This window comes from Neophocaena asiaeorientalis, unplaced genomic scaffold, assembly GCF_003031525.2.
Source record: "Neophocaena asiaeorientalis asiaeorientalis breed wild unplaced genomic scaffold, Neophocaena_asiaeorientalis_V1.1 scaffold264, whole genome shotgun sequence".
In the NCBI taxonomy this organism is placed as follows: domain Eukaryota; kingdom Metazoa; phylum Chordata; class Mammalia; order Artiodactyla; family Phocoenidae; genus Neophocaena; species Neophocaena asiaeorientalis.
In genome coordinates, this window is record NW_020185332.1 from 1,899,319 (window position 1) to 1,918,733 (window position 19,415).

General features: G+C 46.5%; 1 protein-coding gene across 4 annotated transcripts in view; it reads left to right on the forward strand.

Annotated features, from left to right (window-relative positions):
- The window catches only part of UBAP1L (ubiquitin associated protein 1 like), a 27,855-nt gene extending 9,826 nt beyond the window's left edge, over positions 1 to 18,029 (forward strand). For 2 of the 4 annotated variants that reach the window (XM_024735177.1, XM_024735176.1), the window contains 4 exons: positions 9,068 to 9,682; positions 11,867 to 12,073; positions 15,781 to 15,882; positions 16,964 to 18,029. In XM_024735177.1, the coding sequence (XP_024590945.1) occupies positions 9,068 to 9,682; positions 11,867 to 12,073; positions 15,781 to 15,882; positions 16,964 to 17,098 (1,059 nt within the window). In that variant the 3' untranslated portion in view covers positions 17,099 to 18,029. Of the gene's footprint in view, positions 1 to 9,067; positions 9,683 to 11,866; positions 15,412 to 15,780; positions 15,883 to 16,963 lie in introns of all 4 variants that reach the window. The other 2 variants (XR_003001826.1, XR_003001825.1) reach the window with 2 other exon arrangements.
- Positions 18,030 to 19,415: the final 1,386 nt, after the last annotated feature.

The following is a 19,415-nucleotide window of genomic DNA, read 5'->3' on the forward strand; positions in this document are numbered from 1 at the left end:
GTTGTGGGAAGTGAGGTGCAGAGAGCATAGTCCAGGAAGGAGAGGCCTGGGGAGGGTCAGGTAGAGAGGCATGAGTGGCCTCTGGGGACAGGAGCAGGAGACTTATCTGCAGACCCTGGAGTTGCACTTAAGCTCCTTAGGACCCAGAACAGAAATAAGCTTTGTAAAGCCCAGAGCACAGTGTCCAGTGGCCCACGCTCTGTGGGGCAGGAGCTCTTGCTCTCCCCAGGCAGCCTGTGCTGTGGGCCCTCTGGCAGTAGAGCCTGTATTGTTGGGAAGAGGAACTTGCTTTACTAAACTCCAGGGGAGGTAGACTATCACAACTTTTCCCTCTCTGCTGGGCTCAAGGCAAGCTGGGAAGAGGCTATTCTGAAGGTTATTTCTCCTCGAAGCAGAAATGTGTACCCTTCTGCCAAGTCTATGTCTAGTGTCCTAGCCCATGTGCTGGCCCTTGCTCCGCCTCCTATTCTCAGGATGGGCATCTGTTCTCCCTTGTGCCTGTTTCCCTTCCTGAGCCTCCATTTCTTTTACTGCTGTGGCAAATAATCAAATAGAGACTCCAAGTATGATTTACAGCCTCTCCTGGTCAGTCTTCCAAATGTACTGGGCTGTATTCCCAATGTTTGGAACTTGAAACACATTTTCCCATAGCAACAATGTTATAGCTAGTAGTTAGATTATCAGATGAACCTGTAGTGGCCTAAAGAGAAAAAAAGAAAAAATAGCTACCATTTATTGAGCATCTGCTATGCACCAGGCCCGTGCTAGGTGCTCCTTATACGTTCACTCTTCTCTCTCATTTTTATGACCCGTTTAGCAGGTGGGTGTTCCTTCCTCATGGCGCAGGAAACCAAAGTTTCCACCCAGGTGACCAACAGGGTCATGTGGCTTGTAAGTGACACAGCCAGGACTCCAACGTGATCAGACCCCAAAGCCCATGTCCATTCCCTGTACCCTACTGCCTTCCCAAGGAGCCTCAACAAGTCTGTGTTTTGTTGTTTCATCATAGTTTCATCATCCCTTTAATCAGAGTTAATTTCCCTTTTGTCAATTAAAATTTTTAGAAAGAAAATATATTCATACAGTTTGAAATGAAATACATATATATACATGTATATATATGTATATATAGGTATAGCACAAGGGTCAACAAACATTTTCTGTAAAGGACCAGATAGTAAAAACTGGCAATTACTTAACTCTGCTGTTGTAGGGAGAAAGGGCCATAGACATTACAGAAAGTAGTGGATGGGTATGGCTGTGTTCCAATAACACTTTATTTATAAAAACAAGGTTGGAGGTCAGTTTGGCTCCCAGACAGTTTGCCTACCCTGAAAGAGTGAAAAGCCTTCTACTGACACCTTCCCATCTGTCCTGTCCCCACCTCTACTGGTGACCTCTGTTACTCATTTTTTAAAATGTATTCTTCTGGAGATTCTTATGTGTGTATATACAAGCAAATACAGCTATTTCCTCCTTTTTTACACCAAGGGTAGCATTTTGTATACACTGTTCGTCTTGATTTTTTTCACCTAATATATTTTAAGACCTTCCATATCAATACATAGAAAGCTTCTTCACTTTGTTTTTCACTGTATTGCGTTAAATGAATACATCGTACTTTATTGAATGAATCCCCTCTTGATGGACACTTAGGTTCTTCCCAGTCTTTTGCCATTACAAACAATGCTGCAGGGAAAGACTATGCAGATGTCCTTTTGAATTGAAGTGTGTTACCATATTGCCTTCCATAAGGGTTATATTGATTTACATCCAACCAGCGCTCTACAAGGGGCCTATACCTCAGCTCCACTCCCCAACAGAGAGTCATAAGATGTTGGATCTTTGCCCAGGGATAGGCAAATGGTATCTCAGTGTAGTTTTATTTTGCCTTTCTCTTATCCTTAGTGAGGTTGAGCAGCTTTTCATGTGTTTAAGAGCCATCTGTATTTCCTTTTCTGTGGACTGTCCGTATCTTTTGTCCATTTCCCTGTTGGGCTGTTGGTCTTTTTCTTATCTATTTCTAGGCACTCCTATATTAGTCTGTGTTATCAGAGCTGTTTTCCTTCCAGTTGTCATTTGCCTTTGACCTTGCTTATGGGGTATATTTGCCATGCAGATTTTCACATGTGCTTGTGTGTACTTTCATGGCTTCTCAATTTCAATTCAGAGAAATGTTTTCCCACTTGAGGTTATAAAGGATTTCTCTCCTGTTTTCTCCTAGTACTTTTATGGTTTCATTTCATACGATTGAATCTTTGATCCTTTTGGAATTCATCCTTGTGTATGATGTGAGGATGGATCCAACTTTATTTCCTTTCAGCTGACTAACACCATTTTTGACTAACACCATCTTCTTCCCATTGCTTGAGATGCCACCTTATTATTTACTAAGTCCCATAGATATTAATTTCTATTTCTGGACTTTCTGTTCTTTACCTTTAGTCTATCTGTGCCAGTGCCTTAGCTTTAATTATTGAGGTTTTATAATATATATTAACAGCTGGTATGGCTATTCTTATTGGTTTGTTTTTCATATTGAAATTTAGAATCGTCTTGCTTAGCTTCCACAAATCACAAGTGCTGGTATTTTTTTTTCACGTCTTTATTGGACTATAAATGCTTTACAATGTTGTGTTAGTTTCTGCTGTACAACAAAGTGAATCAGCTATATGTATACATATATCCCCATATCCCCTCCCTCTTGAGTCTCCCTCCCACCCTCCCTATCCCATCCCTCTAGGTCATCACAAAGCATCAAGTTGATCTCCTTGTGCTATGGAGCAGCTTCCCACTAGTCATCCATTTTACATTTGGCAGTGTATATATGTCCATGCTACTCTCTCACTTCATCCCAGCTTCTCCTTCTCCCCCTGTGCCCTCAAGTCCGTTCTATACATCTGTGTCTTTATTCCTGTCCTGCCACTAGGTTCACCGCTTTTTAAAATTCCATATATATGTGTTAGTATACGGTATTTGTTTTTCTCTTTCTGACTTACTTCACTCTGTATGACAGATTCTAGGTCCATCCACCTCACTACAAACTTCTTCCAATCCAGGAGTATGGTATGTCTCTCCATTTGTTTATGTTATCTTTGATATATTTTATCAGTGTTTTATAGTTTTCTGAGTACAGGTCTTTTGCCTCCTTAGGTAGGTTTATTCCTAGGTATTTTATTCTTTTTGTTGCAATGGTAAATGGGAGTGTTTCCTTAATTTCTCTTTCATTGTTAGTGTATAGGAATGCCAGAGATTGCTGTGCATTGATTTTGTATCCTGCAACCTTACCAAATTCATTGATTAGTTCTAGTAGTTTTTTGGTGGCATCTTTAGGATTTTCTATGTATAGTATCATGTCATCGGCAAACACTGACAGTTTTACTTCTTCTTTTCAATTTGTATTCCTTTTATTTCTTTTTCTTCTCTGATTGCCGTGGCTAGGACTTCCAATACTATGTTGAATAATAGTGGCGAGAGTGGACATCCTTGTCTTGTTTCTGATCTTAGAGGAAATACTTACAGTTTTTCACCATTGAGAATGATGTTTGCTGTGGGTTTGTCGTACATGACCTTTATTATGTTGAGGTAGGTTCCCTCTATGCCCACTTTCTGGAGAGTTTTTATCATAAATGGGTGTTGAATTTTGGCAAAAGCTTTTTCTGCACCTATTGAGATAATCGTACAGTTTTTATTCTTCAATTTGTTAATATCGTGTATCACATTGATTGATTTGCGTATATTGAAGAATCCTTGCATCCCTGGGATAAATCCAACTTGACCATGGTGTATGATCCTTTTAATGTGTTGTTGGATTCTGTTAGCTAGTATTTTGTTGAGGATTTTTGCATCTATGTTCATCAGTGATATTGGTCTATAATTTTCTTCTTTTGTGATATCTTTGTCTGGTTTTGGTATCAAGGGTGATGGTGGCCTCGTAGAATGAGTTTGGGAGTGTTCCTCCCTCCACAATTTTTTGGAAGAGTTTGAGGATAGGTGTTAACTTTTCTCTAAATTTTTGATAGAATTCGCCTGTGGAGCCATCTGGTCCTGGACTTTTGTTTGTTGGAAGATTTTTAATTATAGTTTCAATTTGATTACCTGTGATTGGTCTGTTTATATTTTCTAATTCTTCCTGGTTCAATCTTGGAAGGTTGTACTTTTCCAAGGGTTTGTCCATTTCTTCCGGGTTGTCCATTTTATTGGCATAGAGTTGCTTGTAGTAGTCTCTTAGGATCTTTTGTATTTCTGTGGTATCAGTTGTAATCTCTCCTTTTTCATTTCTAATTTTATTGATTTGAATCCTCTCCCTCTTCTTCTTGATGAGTCTGGCTAAAGGTTTATCAATTTTGTTTATCTTCTCAAAGAACCAACTTTTAGTTTTATTGATCTTAGCTATTGTTTTCTTCGTTTCTATTTCATTTATCTCTGCTCTTATCTTTATGATTTCTTTCCTTCTACTAACTTTGGGTTTTCTTTGTTCTTCTTTTTCTAGTTGCTTTAGGTGTAAGGTTAGAATATTTATTTGAGATTTTTCTTGTTTCTTGAGGTGAGCTTGAATTGCCAGGAGCTTCCCTCTTAGAACTGCGTTTGCTGCATCCCATAGGTTTTGGATCATCACGTTTTCATTGTCGTTTGTTTCTAGGTATATTTTTATTCCTTCTTTGATTTCTTTAGTGATCTCTTGGTTATTTAGCAGCACACTGTTTAGCCTGTATGTATTTGTGTTTTTTACTGTTTTTTTTTCCTGTAATTGATTTCTAATCTCATAGTGTTGTTGTCAGAAAAGATGCTTGATACAATTTCAATTTTCTTAAATTTTCCAAGGCTTGATTAGTGACCCAAGATGTCATCTATTCTGGAGAACGTTCCGTGTGCACTTGAGAAGAAAGTGTATTCTTCCACTTTTGGGTGGAATGTCCTCAAAATATCAATTAAGTCTATCTGATCTACTGTGTCATTTAAAGCTTGTGTTTCCTTATTTATTTTCTGTCTGGATGATCTGTCTATTGTAAATGAGGTGTTAAAAGTCCCCCACTATTATTGTGTTACTGTCAATTTCTCCTTTTATGGCTGTTAGCATTTGCCTTATGTATTGAGGTGCTCCTATGTTGGATGCATAAATATTTATAATTGTTATGTTTTCTTCTTGAATTGGTTCCTTGATCATTATGTAATGTCTTCCTTATCTCTTGTAACAGTCTTTATATTTTTATTTTTTAAAAACTTTTATTTATTTATTTATTTATTTTTGCAGTATGTGGGCCTCTCACTGCGGTGGCCTCTCCCGTTGTGGAGCACAGTCTCCGGACGCGCAGGCTCAGTGGCCATGGCTCACGGGCCCAGCCGCTCCGCGGCATGTGGGATCTTCCCGGACCGGGGCACGAACCCGTGTCCCCTGCCTTGGCAGGCAGATTCTCAACCACTGCGCCACCAGGGAAGCCCTATTTTTATAAATTTTTAAAATTTATTTTATTTATTTGTTTTTGGCTACATTGGGTCTTTGTTGGTGTGCATGGGCTTTCTCTAACTACAGTGAGTGGGAGCTACTCTTCATTATGGTGGCTTCTCTTGTTGTGGAGCACGGTCTCTAGGTGTGCAGGCTTCAGTAGTTGTGGCATGAGGGCTCAGTAGTTGTGGCTCACAGGCTCTAAAGTGCAGGCTCAATCGTTGTGGTACACAGGCTTAGTTGCTCCACAGCATGTGGGATCTTCCCGGACCAGGGTTCAACCCCGTGTCCCCTGCCTTGGCAGGCGGATTCTTAACCACTGCGCCACGAGGGAAGCCCCCAACAGTCTTTCTTTTAAAGTCTATTTTATCTGATATGAGTATTACTATTCCAGCTTTCTTGTGATTTCTATTTGCATGGAATATTTTTTTTCTTTTTTAAAAATAAATGTATTTATTTATTTATTTTTGGCGGTGTTGGGTCTTCATTGCTGTGCATGTTCTTTCTCTAGTTGCGGCGAGCAGGGGCTACTGTTCATTGTGGTGTGCAGGCTTCTCATTGCGGTGGCTTCTCTTGTCGCGGAGCATGGGCTCTAGGCATTCAGGCTTCAGTAGTTGTGGCACGCAGGCTCAGTAGTTGTGGCTCACGGGCTCTAGAGCGCAGGCTCCATAGCTGTGGTGCACAGGCTTAGTTGCTCCGTGGCATGTGGGATCTTCCTGGAGCAGGGCTTGAACCCATGTCTCCGGCATTGGCAGGCGGAACCTTAACCAGTGTGCCACCAGGGAAGTCCCCAACAGTCTTTATTTTAAAGTCTATTTTATCTGATATGATAATTGGTATTCCAGCTTTCTTTTGATTTCCATTTGCATGGAATATCTTTTTCCATTCCCTCACTTTCAGTCTGTATGTGTCCCTAGGTCTGAAGTGAGTTTCTTATAGACAGCATATGTAAGGGTCTTGTTTTTGTATCCATTCAGCCAGTCTGTGTCTTTTGGTTGGAGCATTTAATCCATTTACATTCAATGTGATTATTGATATATATGTTCCTGTTACCATTTTCTTAATTGATTTGGGTTTGTTTTTGTGGGTCTTTTTCTTCTCTTGTGTTTCCCACTTAGAGAAGTTCCTTTAGCATTTGTTGTAAAGCTGGTTTGGTGGTGCTGAATTCTCATAGCTTTTGCTCGTGATTTCTCTGTCAAATCTGAATGAGAGGGCTTCCCTGGTGGTGCAGTGCATAAGAACCTGCGTGCCAATGCAGGGGACAGGTCCTGGTCCAGGAAGATCCCACATGCTGCGGAGCAACTAAGCCCATGCGCCACAACTATTGAGCCTGTGCTCTAAAGCCCACGAGCCACAACTACTGAAGCCCACATGCCTAGAGCCCGTGCTCCGCAACAAGAGAAGCCACTGCAATGAGAAGCCTGTGCATCACAACGAAGAGTAGCCCCTGGTCGCTGCAACTAGAGAAAGCCTGTGTGCAGCAATGAGGACACAACACAGCCAAAAATAAAAAAATAAAATAATTTTAAAAAAAAGACTCATTAGCCACCTTTCTTTTAAAAAAAAAAATCTGAATGAGATCCTTGCTGGGTAGAGTAATCTTGGTTGTAGGTTTTCCCCTTTCATCACTTTAAATATGTCCTGCCCCTCCCTTCTGGCTTGCAGAGTTTCTGCTGAAAGATCAGCTGTTAACCTTATGGGGATTTCCTTGTATGTTATTTGTTGCTTTTAATATTTTTTCTTTGTACTTAATTTTTGATAGTTTGATTAATATGTGTCTCCAAGTGTTTCTCCTGGATTTATCCTGTATGGGACTCTCTGTACTTCCTGGACTTGACTATTTCCTTTCCCATGTTAGGGAAGTTTTCAACTATAATCTCCTCAAATATTTTCTCAGACCCTTTCTTTTTCTCTTCTTCTGAGACCCCTATAATTTGAATGTTGGTGCATTTAATGTTGCCCCAGAGGTCTCTGAGACTGTCCTCAATTCTTTTCATTCTTTTTTCTTTATTCTGCTCCCTGGCAGTTATTTCCACCATTTTATCTTCCAGCTCACTAATCCATTCTTCTGCCTCAGTTATTCTGCTATTGATTCCTTCTAGAGTATTTTTAATTTCAGTTATTGTGTTGTTCATCACTGTTTGTTTGCTCTTTAGTTCTTCTAGATCCTTGTTAAACATTCCTTGTATTTTCTCCATTCTGTTTCCGAGATTTTGGATCATCTTTACTATCATTACTCTGAATTATTTTTCAGGTAGGTTGTGAACTTCATCTTCATTTATTTGGTCTTGTATGTTTTTACCTTGCTCCTTTGTCGTAACATATTTTTTTGTCGTTACTTTCTTTTTTTGGTGGATGGGGCTGTATTCCTGTCTTACTGGTTGTCCAGCCTGGGTCTTTGTATCCTTTTATTCCTTAAGTCCTGTTGACTGTCTCATTATCTCTCAGTCTCTTTCTCTCCATGACTGCCTCATCAGTTCTGAAGTTGTCTTTTTCACTCCTCTGTCCTTCACAACCCACTTATTTTGCTCCAATCTCTTTCTCTGTCCATTTATTCTGCACACAATTACAAATATCCCCTTGGGGCCAGAACTGCCCTGGGCCCTGAGAATACAGAGAGAAATAAGATACACTCAGGGAGCCACACTTAGAACAGCTAAGTTATGTTCCTCTCTCCAACATAGAATCATTCACGGGTGGGAGGGGGCAGTGCCTGTCTACTTTTCTGCCTCCCATTTTCCCCCCACACACCACTTCCCCCAGCCTTAAGTGGCCATCATTGAGCACTGAAATTGCCTTTTGAGAATATTTATATTTTTTAATGGAGTTTTATATTTCCAGTTCTAAATTTTAATGGTAGGTACCGGGAATATTTTATTTTTGCCTCATTTACAAACTCTCAATTTAGGTTATTTATGTGGGCTCCAGATTTATTTTTTAGTTGGCTTGATCTGTAGTGGAGAAAGCACTACAGTCAGATGGACAGAGGAATCCCAGCTCAACTACTCACCACTAATCTGACCACCAGCAAATCAAATTTTCTGAGCCTCATTTTGGTAATCTGGAAATAGGAATAACATTAGGACCTAGTAAGTAGAATTCAACAAAAATTAGCAATTTTTACATTTCCTGGGCCCCAAAGTAACCTTGGATGGCAGCGAATGGGATGGGGGCAAGTACCACTCCACAGAGAGGTTGGCAGGCCTGGGCCGGCCTCCAAGGCCAACTGCTCAGTGACAAATGATTCTGGGCTCAAGTGAAAGCTTCTTTGCTAAGAACAAGTTTTGTTGGAGAATTTTTTTAAGCCCCTGTTGTTCAATTATATACTGAATGGCAAAGGGACTTAGATATTTGTTTTCACTGTTTCAGTCTATTAACCTATTCCTCACTTTGTCCTTCCTGCACAGTTTGCCGTTAAATTGTTATTGATATCCATCCACCCCAGTGCTAGCTAAAACTAAGGGTGAGGGTGGGCTGCGATGAATGCCTGGGGCTTAGAATCAGAAACTGTCCAGGCCTGGTGAGTCTATGCCTGAATAGATTCCCCAGAGGCCAGAAGGTAGGGGTGCGCCCCCGGCCCTGGTTTGCCTGGCGGAGCCTCATTCGGCCTTCTTTCCGCAGTATGACTTCAGCCTGGAGAGGAGGGCACTCTTCTGGGTGGAGGCTGTAGTCCGGGGACCCTGCCAGGTCCAGTGCGACGCCCCGGGGGCAGCTTCAGCCCCTCCCGCCTGGCTCTTGCTGGTCAGCCCCGAGCAAGGGCTGGAGCCCATGCCTGCCGCAGCGGAAGGTCCTGAGGCTAGACCGCAGGAGCATCCTGAGAAGGAAGAGGTGGAGGAGAAGGACCAGGATGAGGAAGAAGCCTTCTCTGCCATGGAGGAAGAGTCGGATCCCTGCAGCCCCCAGCCCAGCTCCTCGGCGAGCCCCAGCCTGAGCCAACACCGGTGCTCGCTGGACGTGCTGCGCGGCGTGAGGTCGGAGCTGGCCGGGGCGCGGCGGCGGCTCTCTGAGTGCAGGCTGGCCGCCCGCCCCCGCAGTCTCCTGCACCGCATCCGCCACCGAGCTCTGAGCCTCTGCCCTGGCCCCGCGTCACCCCTGGGCCCGGCACTCCCACTCCCCAGCGCCCCAGTGCCACCCCCGGGCCCCGAGACATCGCTCCCCAGCACCCCTGTGCTGCCCCCGCGGCCCTCCACGGCTGGCGCCGTGCCCCCGTTGCGGAGCCACAGGCCCGTGGTTGCGGTAAGGAAACTGCCCCCTTGGCCGAGGCCACATCTCAGCAGTGAGGCCCCCGCAGTCTGGGTCTCCGGCCTGGTTCGAAGCCTTGGTCCCCTCCTCTTCGTGCGCCTCCTCCCTACCTGCTCTCACCTGACCCTATACCATGCAGTCCTTCCTGTGGCCCTTTGCCTAGAATATTCCCTGCTCATAGGTCCCTAATCCCTGTTTCTCACTGTGCCTTCTTTGCTTCTATTAGGGTGCATGTCACAATAATTGTAATTACCCAACATCTGTCTGTCTCTTCCAATGGAATATGATTCTTCTAGGGCAGCGATCGCATTTATGTTTGTTTCCGCAGCACCCAGCAGCACACTTGGCCCATAGGGGGTGCTCAGTGAATGTCTGTTGAATCAGTGAATGTGGCTCAGATCTAGGGCTTCCCACCCAGCAAGGCTTGCTGTAGGATGAGTGAGGGGAAGGCTCAATCAAGGAATATTCACTGTACAGTCACTTCCTTCAAGAGACTGGGTTGGAAGAGACCAGGTCAAACTCACAGGACAAGGAGAGTTGGGCGAGGAAGTGTGAGACAAGGCAGCACTCTACAGTGGGAGGAATCAGGTATTGAGAGAGAGGTGAGGGTTGCTGCAGGATGGGAAGGCTTCAGGACAGAGGATGTGTACCAAGAAGAACTGGGAGCAGATATGAACATATGGTGAAGCCAATGAAGCTTAAGCCTCAGGCCCCTCACTAGCTCCTTCCAAGGCCTTGTACATAGTTTTGTATCCGTAACTGTGTCTTTTTTCTTTAAGTGGTCCAGATTGTGTAAGTATCAAACTCCACAAAACCTGGATCTGGAACAGATGGGTTAGGTCAGGATTAGTAGCAGGAGGTGGCAGTTAGGCACAGCTTTCTTCCCCCCAGCAGTTCCACAGTCAGGCGAGGAGATGCAACAGAATAAGGCCGAGGTGAAATTAAATCCAAAAGACAGATTCAAGGTCTGGCATTTCCCACTCACTGCTGTGTGAGCTTCGGCAAGTCACTGAACTGCTCTGAGCCATCTCTTCTCTACCTGTAAAGTGGGCAGCAACCCCTCACACAGTTATTTAGAGCGAACAGAGAAGAGACTGTGTAAACTGCACAGGCCACGCCCACATCACGGACTAGCTGCCGATGCCAGGATGGCTCTTCCCTGGTCCCAATTAAATTTACTCTAGCAACAATCCTACAGCGGGGTTGGGGGGAGGATGGGGCAGATGTTCTGAAGGGGAGGAAACTGAGGCAGAGAGCAGGTAAGAATCTTTTTCAAGGTCACAGGAGTAGACTCAAATCCTAAGATTTGCATGTTTTTCACCTGGGGTAAAGAGCAGATCCTAGGATGAGGTCATGGCAGGGAAACCCCTGAGAAGATGAGGATGGGTGGGGAATTCACACGTCACATGCACTCTGCTCCTGAAGTCAGGGCAGTAGCTAGGCTTTTCTTGGGGAGGAGGGGACAGGGAGGTATGTTCGGGGTTAGCAGATAGGTGCTTCTTCATGGGGGACGGGTTAGGGGTGATGCCAGCCAAACCAATTGAAATGCCTTCAAGCCACACTCCTTAGTCCAGGGTCTGTGTGGGTTTCCCCAACACCACAGCTGTACCCAGTTCCTACCCTACTCCATGCCCAGCCAAGCTCCAGCCAGCCAAACTCAAGAAGGAAGATCTGGCTGGGAAGATCACCCCTGCTTCCCCCTTACTAAGGTTTGGGGTAAAGAACCCTGGATTTGATTCTGAGTAGGGTTCAGGTCCCAAAAGTGTGTTGCTTACCAGGTCATTAAGTTGTCTGAACCTTGACTTCAATATCTGTAAAATAGAATGAGCCTATCATATTTCTCTTTCAGGGTTGTTTTAAGCAGTAAGTATTATCATCTACTGGCAGTTTCTGTATGCCAGGCCCTTTGCTAATCAGTTTTCTCACCTTGTCTTATTTAAGCCTTGTAATAACCCTGTGAGGTATCTGGTATAACTGCATCCACTTTACACATGAGTAAACTGAGTAAACAGTGGAGAGCTGGGATTTGAATCCAGGTCTGCAGGACTCCAAGCTCCTCAGAATATTAGCCCCTACACTCTGTAGAGAGGGTGGTACATAAAGGCATCTTTAAAAATGTCCTGCCTAGCCAGGTGTCACCTCCATGGTAACTAACACATCCACTTGTCTGTGTTTCAGTCCCTGAGCCCGCATACCTGCCTGCCACCTCCTGGGCAGGAGCCCCAGCCTCTCGCCACCCACAGATTGCACCCTGATTCTGCTGACTTGCTGTCCGCCCTGAGCCAGGAGGAGCAAGACCTCATCGGGCCAGTGGTTGCCCTGGGGTATCCCTTGCACAGGGCTATCATGGCTCTACAGAAGACTGGGCGGCAGAGCCTGAGCCAGGTGAGTGGAGGACCCAGAACTGGGGGGCTGTGGAGCTGGAGCCCAGTGAGTGGCCACGCTCTTTTTATCTTCAACTTGAAGATATTTTATGTTTTTCTCTAGAGGCAGAATTTCAGCTTGGAATCAATTATTGGGGGTTGTGAGCAAGTTTCTAGACCCTAATGCTACCACCTCCATAGGAGTTTATCAGGAATCCCCATACCTACTTGGGGAGTCTCAATATTCTACTCCTGTCCCAGTCTCTGCCCCAGATACAGAAGACTGGAACTTTGGGCAGCCACAAATCTCTCCAGAGCTGCCCGATAACACTTTCTGCAGCAGGAGAGATGTTTTATTCCTGTGTTGTCCAATACAGTAGCCACTAGCTATGTGTGGTTACTTGAAATGTGGCTAGTGTGACTGAGAATTCTAATTGATTGTAATTAATTAAAATTTAAAGGTAAATAGCCACATGTGGCTACTGGCTACCGTATTGGATAGCACAGCTCTAACCACTTCCCTCAACAGTTTATCCGTACCCATACCCATCTCTCTCTCTTTCCATCTACCCATCCATCAATCTAGTCATCAGTATTTGCTGGGCACTTCTTGGGTGTTCAGATGCAGCTAGGAGCTATGGGGAAAACCAGTATTGTAGGTTAGGTTCCCCAGGAAGCAGACTCCAATGGAGTTTGGCATACAGGATATTTATTAAGGAGACCCTTGGGAACAACTTCTGGGTAAGGGAAATGACAGAAGCAAGGATGGGTAGAGGGAGAGGTTGAGCTTTGTAGACCCAGTGAAAGCCAACTCCACAGCTTGGAAGCATATATGGCCCTTCAGAGTTGTCCTAATTGGGGATGAGATGGTCAGGCCTTCATACTTCTGCTTCAGTCAGTCACCGTTGTGGGAAGAGGGTGACTTGAGAGAAGTGATTCTCCGTAGCTAAGGCAGTTCCTGAAGGGACAGATAGTTTCTGTGTGAGAACCTTCCAGGGCAGCACCTTAGGCTGATCTGAGATTTAAGAAGTTGCCTCCACCTTCAGCTGCCGCTGAAAAGCCAGGACCTTGGCCAAGAAGCTGTCCAGGAGGGCTGTGAGGGGCCAAGTCCATGGTAGGGACTCTGACATGCCTCTTCAGTCCCTCCAGACCCTGTGACAAGGCTGGGGTCTCGGGCCATCACTGTGGGGGTCTGAAGATTAGCTGGAGGCAGCACAGGGCACTGGCCTCCCTGTGGGTGGGCTGGGAGAATCTCACTGCATCAGGAACGTTGTGTTTCCAGATATAGACTGACCACCTGCCTGGTGAGTCTTCTCCCAGTGAGCAGTCAGGGGCCAGGCACTAAGGGGTGGGCCTGAAGGGCCATTGGATGACTTCATCTATCCTCCCCCACCAAGTTAGTATTCCTCTCTGTTCTGTGAAGCTCCACCATTAACTGAGCATCTCCTTTAGGTTCACAGCCCTTCTCCCTTTGAAAGACAAACACTACAGTAAATCCTTTTGAAAAGAGATGAACGACGGATGGTCCAGGAGGGGGGGCATCAGGTGATAGAGACAGGGCACTTGGAAGAAAGAAGGAGAGAGGAAAAGATACAAAAGATAAGCTTTGTCCATCACTCCTTCCCTCCTTCCACAAGGATCGATGTGTCTACTGACTGCCTGCAGGACAGGTGTGGGTGGCATGTGTGAGGGTCCATAGGCCGGGCCCAGACTTGCCATGGGACTCTAGGCACATCAGGTCCCCTCTTTGAGCCTCACTTTCCCCATTCACAGAATGGAGGGGAATATGTGTTTATAATCAATAACTGCTGGAGGTCCCATCCTGGAGTCTGATGGTGACATCCTCACCTACTGTGGGGCCTGAGATAGGCCTGGTAACTGACCAAGCAGGAGAATCCTTACAAATGCAGATTCTCAGGACCTACTCTGCAGAGTCCCAATCAGTGGATCTGGAGTGGGCCCAGGGCCCTATCATTTTAAAAGATCTGCAGATGGTTCTGATATGCATGGTTCTGATATGCAGCCTGGCTTGGGTCTACTAGTGTGGACTGACTCAGAGATTCTCAACCTTGGCTGCACACAGGAATCACCTGGAGAGCTGTAAAAGTCCCAGTGCCCAGGCTGCCCCCCTGACCAGTCATATCAGGGCCTCTGGAGGTGAGCATCAGCAGTTTATGGGTAGTGATACTGAGGCACCAGTCGTTTTAAGGCTCCCAGGTAGCTACAGTCAGCACCAAGGCTGAGAACCTTTGCTGTCGATGAACCAAGAGGTGAAGGGAGCATCCCCCATCTGCCCTGCCCCTGTTTTCACCTTCGGAAACCCTGTCTACTTTCAAGCCAGCTCAAAGCCCCTCCTCTAGCAGCTAGCCCCCCGATGGACAAGGCACTGGCCAAGAGGTCAGGTGATCTGAGTCCTAGTCCTGGGACCTGGGGCAAGCTGCCCGCCCTGCCTAGACTTCAGTTTCCTCAACTGTGCAAGGAGAGTTTGGTTGGGTGGTTTTCAAAATGTGCCCAGAGCAGGGTCCCTGAGGTGGGGGCACTGGACTCTGGGCTCCCTCCACCTCCTTCCCACAGTTCTCCCAGAGCAGCTTCAACCTTACCCTGTTACTGTTGAAGCCCCCTGGTGCTTGGACAGTTCAGAAGCTAAAACAATTTGAAAACCATTAGTCTATTATGATCTGTGTTTTCTGCCCAGTTCTGAAGGTCTGCAGAAACAGGCACTCATGTTTTCCTGTATCTGGTTTATCGCCCCCACTGAGCTGTAAGCTCCCGGAAGGTAGTTCTTAATTCATTTTATAAACACAGCATACGTTTATTGAGCTCCTTCTGCCTGCCTGCCATGCTGGGTTCTAGGAACACAGTGGTGAACAAGACTGACACAAGTCTTCCCTCGTGGAACAAAAAGTTAGTGGATGAGAAAGACAGTAGAGCAATTACAAAGCTGTATGTGAGGGGAAGCATGGGGTGCTGTGGGAGCACCTGGTGGAGATGGGGGGTGGGGAGAGGCTCCCCAGGGAAGAGGAGTGAGGCTGGCCTTGGCCTTGGAACCAGATGTGCAGAAGTCTGGGGGTGCTGAGGGAGCGGCTGGGCTGCTGACAGAGGTAAGCTGGCCACTGAAACTGGATTGGGAGGTAGCACTTTATGCTGAGGGCAAAAGTAGCCCCTGATGACTAAGCAGGGAGTGGCTGGAAGAGGTGTTCCTCCCTGTGGGTCCTCCACTGTCCCCTCCCCTTTCCAGCACTGGTGCAGGACTGTTGCAGAGAGTGGGGCCCACGGGGTCCTGGATGGCAAAGATGTTATGTGTCTGGCGATGGGTGGGGTGCACAGCTGTGTGTGGGAGAGGAGGTTATCTTCTCATAGGTGGGTGCTCACCAGGGAGGCTAAGCATCCTGGGTGGGTGGTGGGTAGATACCCATGTTTGAGCCCTGGCCCATTCCCCACTTAGGTTCTGGGAACACCTTAGCCCACCCTGACAGCCCTCTTCCTGGATTCCAGCCCCCAGCTTGGGACAGTTGGTGAGGCTTTGCTATCCACCTGTCCCCAGGGGAGGCCTCTGACCCTCTTCTGTTAGCTCGTGGGTCTCTGGGGCCACGTTGTGTGTGGCAGGTTGCCCAGTCAGCCTGGCCCTGAGCTCAGCCTTAACGAGGCCCTTGGGTGCCTCCTCCACCCCATCTGCTGCCCCTGCTACCCCTCTTAACCTCCTTCCCTCTGTGCACCTTTCCTGCCCAGTTTCTCAGCTACCTTAGCGCCTGTGACCGGCTATTGCGACAGGGCTACGAGGAAGGCCTGGTGGATGAGGCCATGGAGATGTTCCAGTTCTCCGAGAGCCAGGTCAGCAGGGCCTCCAGCCTGGGCCCCCGGGGAGGGGAGGTGTGGGGTGCACACACGAGCCTGGTGTGCTGGGGAGGACCAGTGCCAGAGCCGGCCTGGGGACCACAGGAGACAGCCTGCTTGCTCAGCCCTGGGGAGAAGGAGACAGCCCAGGGAGATGGGGCACGGGGAAGGCAAGAGGACCCAAGGGGAAGGGGAAGGGGAGAGGACCCAAGGGGAAGGGAAAGGGGTAAGGGAAGGGGAAGGGGTAATGGAAGGGGAAGGAGTAGGGGAAGGGGAAGAGATAGGGTAGGGGAGGGAGAAGGGGAAGGGGAAGGGGTGGGGAGGATGCAGGAGGGAGGGCTTTTAGTGTTATTTAACTGAATCAACACAACAAACATTGACTTTCACTCCTTGTCAGACACCCAGACAGGAGCCAGATAGGTAGCAGAAAGGTGCTTGAACTCTGTGCTCGGGGAGTGTGCCACCTACCTGGAAACCCAGAATGCATGCGGCTGTGGTCCCAGTAGGAGGACATTCTAAGTGCCTGATGAATGTGACCTGTCCACAACTGGCAGTTGGCTCAGGCCAGCAGTCTTCACAGAGGCTGAGGGAGGGATGCAGGGGTGGGAGAGATGCCGAGGAGAGGAGCGGGGAGGGGCAGGGAAGTTTCAAGCACTGGGGCCGGAGGAGGAAGGCAGGCAGAGGCTGTGCTGTGTGAGACCTTGGCAGGGTTTGGGGCCTGGACAGAGACCCTGCGCTGTGCATCCTCTGGGCACCAGTATGCAGCCTTCCTCTTCCTGCCCCAGCACAGCACCCGAGCACAGGGAGTCAGGAGTGAGCCGGAGTGGGGAAGGAAAGCCGCACAGAGAGAGCTGGCAGCCTGGCTGGGCTCCCCTTCCTTGGCACAGGAAGGGAGGTTTGAGCCCATGTCACTGAGGTACAGGAAAACCACAGGTGCTGCCCAGGATCAGGCTCACCTGGCCTGTGGGGGTCACAGCTTTCTGGGGGTATGTACGGTGGCCACCTGGGAGGGGGCTCCCCAGGGCAGAGGCCCAGCCTCACAGAGTCCCCCATGCCCTCTCTGCCTCCTGTTCCTCAGGCAGGGGAGTTCCTGCGCCTCTCAGAGCAGTTCAGCGACATGGGCTTCCAGCAGGACCGGATCAAGGAGGTGCTGCTGGTTCATGGCAACCGCCGTGAGCAAGCCCTGGAGGAGCTGGTAGCCTGCGCCCAGTGACCCTGGATGCACCTCGCGGTGCCCACGCATCCCTGGCAATCCATCCTGACTGTATTATGAAGACCACATAAGAATAACAAATTGATGCATACTCATTGTAAAAATGCAAATGATGCCAAGGGTGGGAATAAATACTGTAAAGGAGGCAAAACTTTAGCCATCTTAGGATTTCAACTGGGGCTCTTTAACAAAAAGATAGATTAACAAGAGAAAAATAAAAGTTTATTAATGCATGCGGCACACATCATGCCTGAGAAACATCAATGAAAAGTAACTCAAAGTAGCAGTTTAGAACTCTGGCTTATATAGCATCTTCAACAAAGAACAATAAATTTGTAGAGAAATGACAGGACAAAGGAAAACAGTTTTAGGCTTCCAAGGATGGCAAACTGTGGGAAGGTAAATATATGGGAGGGAGCTAATGGAGTAAGGTTTGTTTGTAGGCTCCCCTGGTACATTTCTGGGCTGACAAGAATCTGTCTCCAGAAAAGGAGAATTTATATCCTGCCTTTAAGCAGAAAAGAGGGGCAGGGTAGAGAGAGCTTTTCCTGCATTTGCTGCTTCTTAATTGCCTTCAGCTCAAAATAATTATGTCAAAGAGGCATATTTTGGGGTGACAGTCTGGTTTCTTTCAGTACCAAAAGAATCAGCTAAAAGAGTTGAAAGTGGTTCCTTGCGGGGAGGGGCAGATGGAGTTGCATAGACGAGGAACTGTCTTCATATAAGCTGTGTAAAATGACCTATATTTGATTCTTTAAACTAAGGGCATTAGTAACTTTGAGTTTAAGAAAATTAAAACAAATAAATGATGTGCAGTTCTTTGGGTCCTGTAGGTTTCTGGTCTTGGGGTGCAAAGAATATCTAACTGTGGGTCAGAAGACCTAATTCTGATTTTGGTTCTGCTGATGAATGGCTCAAGGCCTCTTTGGGCCTAAGTTTCCCTAGGATAAGTGGAGTGATTAGCCCTGACTGCTATCCATAAGAATGCCCTGGGGAGTTTGTTAAAATGTCCAAGGCCCCACTCCTGGATAATCTGATTCAGAAAGTCCAGCTTGGCAGCCCTTGGGAATCTGTTTCGTTATTATAAGAAGCTCTCTGGAGATTCTTTTTCTTTTTTTAATTGATTTTTTGGTTGTTATTGTTGACCCCCTTCACCCATTTCCCCCCCTTCTATCCCCCACCTCTGGCAACCACTAATCAGTTCTTTGTATCTATGAGCTTGTTTTTATTTGTTTCTTTGTTTTTTAATATCCCACATATGAGAGATCATACAGTATTTGTCTTACTCTGTCTTACTTATTTCACTTAGCATAATACCCTCAGGGCCCATCCATGTTGTCATAAATGGCAAGATCTCATTCTTTTTTTACAATGAATAATATTCCATTGTATATTTACACCACAGTTTCTTTATCCATGCATTCATCACTGGACACTTAGGTTGTTTCCATATCTTGGCTCTTGTAGATAGTAGAGCAATGAACATGGGGATGCAGATACCTTTGCAAGTTAGTGTTTTTTTTTTTTGCGGTACACGGGCCTCTCACTGTTGTGGCCTCTCCCGTGTGGAGCACAGCCTCCGGACGCGCAGGCTCAGCGGCCATGGCTCACGGGCCCAGCCGCTCTGCGGCATGTGGGAACCTCCCGGGCCGGGGCACGAACCCATGTCCCCTGCATCGGCAGGCAGACTCTCAACCACTGCGCCACCAGGGAAGCCCCAAGTTAGTGTTTTTGTTTTCTTTAGATAATATCCAGAAGTGGAATTGCCAGGTCATATGGCAGTTCTATTTTTAATTTTTTGAGGAACCGCCACACTGTTTTCCATAGTGACTGCACCAATATACATTCCCACTAACAGTTCTCAAGGGTTCCCTTTTCTCCACATCCTCAGCAGCACTTGCTATTTCTTGTCATTTTGATAATAGTCATTCTGACAGGTGTGAGATGGTATCTCATTGTGGTTTTGATTTGCATTTCCCTGATGATTAGTGATACTGAGCATCTTTTCATGTACATGTTGGCCACCTGTATGTCTTATTTGGGAAAAATGTCCTTTCAGATCTGCCCATTTTTTAATCATATTGTGTGTTTTTTTGCTGTTGAGTTGTATGAGTTCTTTATATATTTTGGATATTAGCCCCTTATCAGATATATGATTTGCAAATATTTTCTCTCATTATGTAGGTTGCCTTTTCACTTTGTTGATAGTTTCCTTTACTGTGCAGAAGCTTTTTAGTTTGATGTAGTCCCACTTGTTTACTTTTGCTTTTGTTGCATTTGCTTTGGGTGTCAGATTCAAAAAATCATTACCAGAACC